Source organism: Trachemys scripta, chromosome 8 (assembly GCF_013100865.1).
Source record: "Trachemys scripta elegans isolate TJP31775 chromosome 8, CAS_Tse_1.0, whole genome shotgun sequence".
In the NCBI taxonomy this organism is placed as follows: Eukaryota; Metazoa; Chordata; order Testudines; family Emydidae; genus Trachemys; species Trachemys scripta.
The window spans coordinates 1072601-1078292 of NC_048305.1; the positions used below are offsets into that span (position 1 = coordinate 1072601).

The window sequence follows — 5692 nt, forward strand, 5'->3', positions numbered from 1 at the left end:
GGGGGGGGGGGGGGGGGGGGGGGGGGGGGGATCCCTTTTCTTCGCCCAGCGCCTATAGAGCCCTTTCCCCCGAGATCTCACAGCACCTGACTGGGGGTCGGGACCCCCCACATGTCACACATGGGCACAGAGCGAGGCAGTGACTTGAGATTTACTATGCATCTCCGGGAGTCTGACCCAGCCATCCCAGCCCTCACCCAGGGGAGGGGACTGGAACTTTCTTGGAAGCAAATCAGAGTCCTGGCGGGAGGGGCTCACCGGACCCACCCTCTGACCAGTCAGCTCTTCTCTCTGCCCGGTCCTTGACCTGGGTACACGGGGGAGCAGTGCTGCAGCTGGCTTTATCAGGTTGTAGGCCGCTGTTCCATTTCACGGGAACTTTAGTTAAACCGCAAACTTGGCCCGAAGCCCCTTCCCAGGTTGGTTGGCTTCAGGAAGGGTGGCAAACTCCCAGGACCCCGGCAGGACCAATCTGAGTTGTCCAGTTGCCAATTTTGCAGCCCATCAGCATCCCAGTGCTCCTTTTGCCTTTCCCATCACACATCCCTCTGCTGCCAGGCAGCACCTGAGTTTGCCCCACGTCCCATCCCAGGTGCTTTCCAAGCCCCCGAACGCTGTCAGGAAGGGAGAAGTCACCCAGCAACTGGGTAACTTTCTGTTTGTGTCTTAAGCGCTCACTCAGCGACGGAGAGAAACAAGGAGTAGAGCTGGCAGAGGCAGAGACGTCCTGACACCCGCAGCCCTTGACAAGTAAGTAGGTATGCTGGCTTCGGAGAGCTTGTTTCTGTGCAGCCCGTCCCCCAGCCCATCTCTATTCCTGCATGTTCCTTGTAGCTATGTCCCCGTAATCTGTGTTCTTCTCTTGGGGCCCAGCACTGTGATGTCTGGTATCTGGAGGTCCTCAGATGAGCACAAAAGAAATCTGTTTCTTTTCCTACTCTTAGCTGCATTCAGCTGATCTCAGCCAGCTCGCCATGCGGTTGGGAAGTGTGTGTGAGGGGGGGTCAGGTGGGCCAAGGCAGGCACTTTGCTGAGTGCAGGAGCCTGTGGGAAGGAGCGGGGAGGTGGGAAGGCTGACAGGATGGCACCTGGAGTGATGACCTTAATTCACTTAGACTTCCAGAGTCACAGTGGTTTTGCTGAATCTCTCCCTGTGCAGCCCCACCTCCTCCCTCCCACACAGAGCCTCCGAAGACAGTACAATCCTGCTGGGGAAGCTATTCTGCCGTTACAAACAGTGGATGGCAACATCACTAATGGAATTAGGCTAATTACAGAGAGGACAGCTTCTGTTTAGACACATTCTCTGGTAATCAGCACTGCCTGGAAGGAGCATCGGAGAAGAACCCGCTGCGTGGAGCATACTGGGGGCTCTCCATGCGCGTACTGGAGAGCGTGGGGCCTCCGGTAACCGAGACACCTCTCCTGAACAGCGACTGCTGTATCCACTGCTCTGCCCAGCTCACCCCTGCCAGCCCAGCGCTGGCCTGCAAGGCTGCTGTACCCAGATGGGCACGGCCGCTGACTGGCACAGGGCTCCAGGGTGGTGTGGGCTAAGTAGGGACAGGGCAGAGACAGACTTGGGCTGCCAGTCAGACAAGGTGGCTTTCTGCTTTAACAGGCTGGGTTTGCTTCTCCAGCAACATGTCACTCCCTTGTGCATCCCCTGAACTCTTCATTTCTGCAGTTTGACAGGGTGGTTTATGTCTGAGCCATCAGCTGAGCTGATTTCATTACCGTCCCACTGCTGCCGCCGCGGGGGACAGAGAAGCAGACAGGGAAACGGCTGATCGCTCCGTCGTTTGGACTGGCCTTGGGCTGGCTTCATGGGCGATCCCACCGAGCCAGTGCTGCTCCACGACGGGCCGCATCAGGGGAATGGCCTGGAGAAGTCAAACGCCATGTTGGGCGTCAGCGAGAGCCCCACTGCAGAGTGAATCCTAATGCACGGCTCTGCTTCCCTTGCACGGCAGGTGTGAGAAGTGCTACCTTTGTAAGGCCCTGGTGCCGCTGGCGGAGTATCCGAGGCACGTAGACGGCTGCCTGCAGACTGCGAGGGACGCTCAGGGAAACCGGAGGCTGCGCAGTGCCAAGGTGAGGGTGGAATCCAGCCTCATTCCAAAGCCCAGGTCGCGTTGCTGCTTGGCCTCCAGCGTGAGCGAGCGTGTGAGCGGCTGGGTGGACACGGCTCTGCCCACGGGGGAGCCGTGGCTACGGTCGCCTGTTGCCTTGTTACAACTACATCAATACACTCCAAGTGGCGGGGAGGGCTGGCCTTGTCCTGCTGCACCCCAGTCCTGCCAGTTCCTGGGCTGACCACAGGTGGAATTGCTGGGAGGAAGGGAGGTGGGCACAGGGCAAGGGGACAGGACTGTGAAAGGGAGCCCGTTCCCGTGGGAGTCAGGGCCCCTAGCCAAGTAATCACTGCTCACAGAACGCCCTTCAGTGAGCGGGGGGCGGGGGGTGCCGGCGACGGCAGCAGCATATGGAGGGCAAGGGTGGGGGGACGATGGCGTACAGAGGGCGGTGGTGTACAGGGGTGGGGGCAGTGGCATGTGGGGGTTGGCAGGGGGCGAGCGTGTACTGTGCGCGGGGGGTGGCGGTGGGTGGAGAGGCAGTGTCGGGTGGGGGGTAGTGGCATACAGCGGGTGGTGGCGGGGGGTAAGGGCGTACAGGGGGCAGCAGTGGGCAGGGAAATGAGGGCGGATGGGCAGCGCCGTGTGGGGCGGTGGTGGCGTACAGAGGGTGAGGGCGGGGCGGGCGGTGGCGGGAGGATGAGGGCGTACGGGGGGGTGAGGGCTGGGGGGCAATGGTGTGTGTGGGGGGGGTGAGGGCGTGCAGTGGGGTGAGGGCATGCGGAGGTGCAGTGGCGGTCAGTGGCGTACAGGGGCTGAGGGTAGGGGTGTTGCAGCAAGGTCAGGCCACCTGCCATGGTCCCTGGGAGAGGCTGGGCAGGGCAGGCTGGGGCCGGAGGGGGGCCCTCCCTGTCAGCCCCGTGATGGCTCTGCGTTCTCCGTTGCCACAGGACGTTGGGAGGAGCGACGGCAGACTCCTCAGCATGCTGGAGATGTCCGAGTGCAAGTCTGCAGGTGGGGACACCACATCTCCGAAGCACACGCAGTGTGGGGCTGGGCTGTGCCCACCACTGGGGAGTAACCTGGCGCTGCCCCAGTATCAGCTGGCTCCGAGCCCCCGGGGGAGCTGGCTGTTGGCAGCCATGGGGGAAAGGCCAGGGCCTGTATCTCCTCCCCATACGCTCCGGGAGCCCCACTGCTGCTCCAGCCCAGGACCTCGGTTAGCACAGACAGAGCCCGGTGCCACGACCAGCGCAGGTGGGGCAGAGGGACACCAACGCAAGGTGCTTACTGGAGCTCTGAGCCCCTCGGTAACAAGGGTCTCGGCCCCTCAGCCTGACCCGTGGGCAGTGGCTGATTTCACCTGCAGCGCAGGCTCCGTTGGGGCTGGCTGCGCCCGGCAGTGCGCCCGTGCCCCATGTCCCCGAGAAGAGCTGGCAGCTGGAGGTGGGGGCGGGCTGCCTAGCCAGCCTGGGGTCTGTGGGGTGCAGTGGCCAGGCTCACCCCTGAGCAGAATGCGCACTGGGGTGGAGAAGCCTCCCCAGCCCTGCTGCTGGCTTGTCCCCGTGTTGGGCTCTGGGGTCAGGGCCCTAGGCGTGCTGGTGAGCGCTGTGCTCAGAGAGTCGGCATCGCTGCTCTGTGTGAGGGACGGCCTGGCCAGGGGTTGGGAGTGTGAAATGCCCCCGACCCCGCTTCCTGGCGCGCCCGGGGAGCAGGCCGCTCCTGCTCGCCGAGTGCAGGCGGCTGGTGGCAGCAGTGCCGCTGGCTCCCAGAGCCTGAGCTGCTGCGTCGTACGAGGCCCCGCTGTGTTCTCGTTGCAGATGCTGTTGCGGGGGCCGTGCTGGGAGCAGGAGGAGACCCGAGGTCGGCCGGTGCTTTGTGAGCTGCAGGTTTTCTTCCCCCAGCAGCGCGGTGTGGCTGGCTGGCCTGGACAGCAGCACCCAGCCCCGGCTGCGACCGTGCAGAGCCCGTGGAATGAGCACTGCCAAAAGGGCTCCCCTCCCACGGCTCCGCTGGGCCTGGCCCTGCTTCCACCGGCCCCTTGTGAGCCCCGGGACAGCCTCAGTGCCGGCTCCACACTTCATTCCCCAGCCCTGGGCCCTTCCTTCCTGCTGCTTCTCTCCCTTTGTGCCCCTTGCCCAGGCTCGTCACCTCCTGCTGTCCGCAGCTGAGCCGGGGCTCCTGGGGAGTCACGCTCCCGGCCCCCCGCAGCTGGCCGCGCTCGGTGCTGCCCAAGGACAAGCTGGCTGGAGGTTGTGGCCAGCTGACCTGTTCGGAGGCTGTGCTACGTGCAGCTGCTCCCTGGCTCCTTTGAGGGCAGGGCGGCGCAGTGGGGCTGGGGAAGGTGGGCAGGCAAATCCTGCGAGGTGGAGGGGCTGCTCTCCACTCGGGGAAGGGCAGGTGGGGGCTGGTTTGGGGGGTGTGGGGAGCTTGGTTTGGGGTTGTCCTGGGCTGCAAGACTAGAGGACTGCCCGGCCCACTCCTAGGGCTCGTCCCGGGCCCTTCAGCGAGCTCCCAGGCCAGCTGTGCAGGGCACGTCGGGCAGCTCCTTCCCAGCTGCTGACAGGTGCAACGCCAGCGAGTGTGCGGGCCTGGACGGGAGGGGGCAGAGCAGCTTGCGGCGTGAATGGGAGCCTGGGCGGCTGGGCCTAGACGCTGCTCAAAGGTGGTGGCTTCTTGCCTGGATTGGCATTTATCTCTTGCATTCCCTCCCCCATTCCCATTAGGCATGCCCCGTCGCGGGCTGAGGAGGAAGCCAGCGGCAGCCTGGCCCGGGAGAGCCCCCTTCCACACATGGCTTTCAGTGACTTGCCCAGTCCATCCTTGGTGTCCGCTCCCGAAGCCGCGGGCTACCCAGGGGGCTTCCAGCAGCAGAACAAGGGCAGCCGGAGGAGGAGGAGGAAATTCTGAGGCGTGAGCGATGGAAAAGGGACCTCGGGAGACCCACAGCGAAGGGTCAGCAGGGCCATAGCGAGAGCCCCAGGCAGAGCCCCTGCCCACGGCCAGGCAGCGTGACGTGCTTGTGTGCCAGGGCTGGGAGCCATGGGCGAGAGACTCACTGCGGGGCGCTCGCCAGCCAGACACTGACATATATTTATGGATGTTTTTATGAAATGGCAGCGACCCGGTGGAGCATTCTGCGTCTTTCTTTGGGGCTGGGGGGCGGAGGAGGAGTAGCAGCAGGGGATGCCCCAGCGACTAGAAATCTTGGTGCCCAGCGCTGTCCTGAGCCTGCCCCAAAGGCCCTTGTGTCCTGCAGAGCTGTTGCGTACCCTGGCCGAGTGCGGGGCTTGGCTGTGCACGGGCAGGGCTCCCCACGGGCACCGGTCCCGTCCCCCCCCACAGGCGCTCAGCTCAGTGGCAGCTGGGCTGGGGCCTGGAGCAGAACGTGGTCCCCATGAGACTGTCCTCAGCTCTTGGCTGTGCTGGCTTCTGCCCCTGGCCGGCTGCTGCCCCCCGCCCGGCTTTCGTGTTCCTTGCAAGAGCCCCAGCGGCTGGCACGCTGGGACGGAGCAGGGAGCGGGCGGATTTGACCTGAATGTTGCAGGGGGGTTGCATTGGGGATGGGGGCCTTCCCTTGAAGGGAGATACCTGAGCTGTAACCTGAGCCGGGAGGG

General features: G+C 64.1%; 1 protein-coding gene across 5 annotated transcripts in view; it reads left to right on the forward strand.

The window, feature by feature from the left end:
- The window catches only part of UIMC1 (ubiquitin interaction motif containing 1), a 51107-nt gene extending 45905 nt beyond the window's left edge, over positions 1-5202 (forward strand). For 3 of the 5 annotated variants that reach the window (XM_034778897.1, XM_034778896.1, XM_034778899.1), the window contains 5 exons: positions 672-750; positions 1974-2094; positions 3026-3089; positions 3896-3953; positions 4802-5202. In XM_034778897.1, coding sequence (XP_034634788.1) covers positions 672-750; positions 1974-2094; positions 3026-3089; positions 3896-3953; positions 4802-4985 — 506 coding nt within the window. In that variant the 3' untranslated portion in view covers positions 4986-5202. Of the gene's footprint in view, positions 1-671; positions 759-1973; positions 2095-3025; positions 3090-3895; positions 3954-4801 lie in introns of those variants that run through there. The other 2 variants (XM_034778898.1, XM_034778900.1) reach the window with 2 other exon arrangements.
- The last annotated feature ends 490 nt before the right edge of the window (positions 5203-5692 follow it).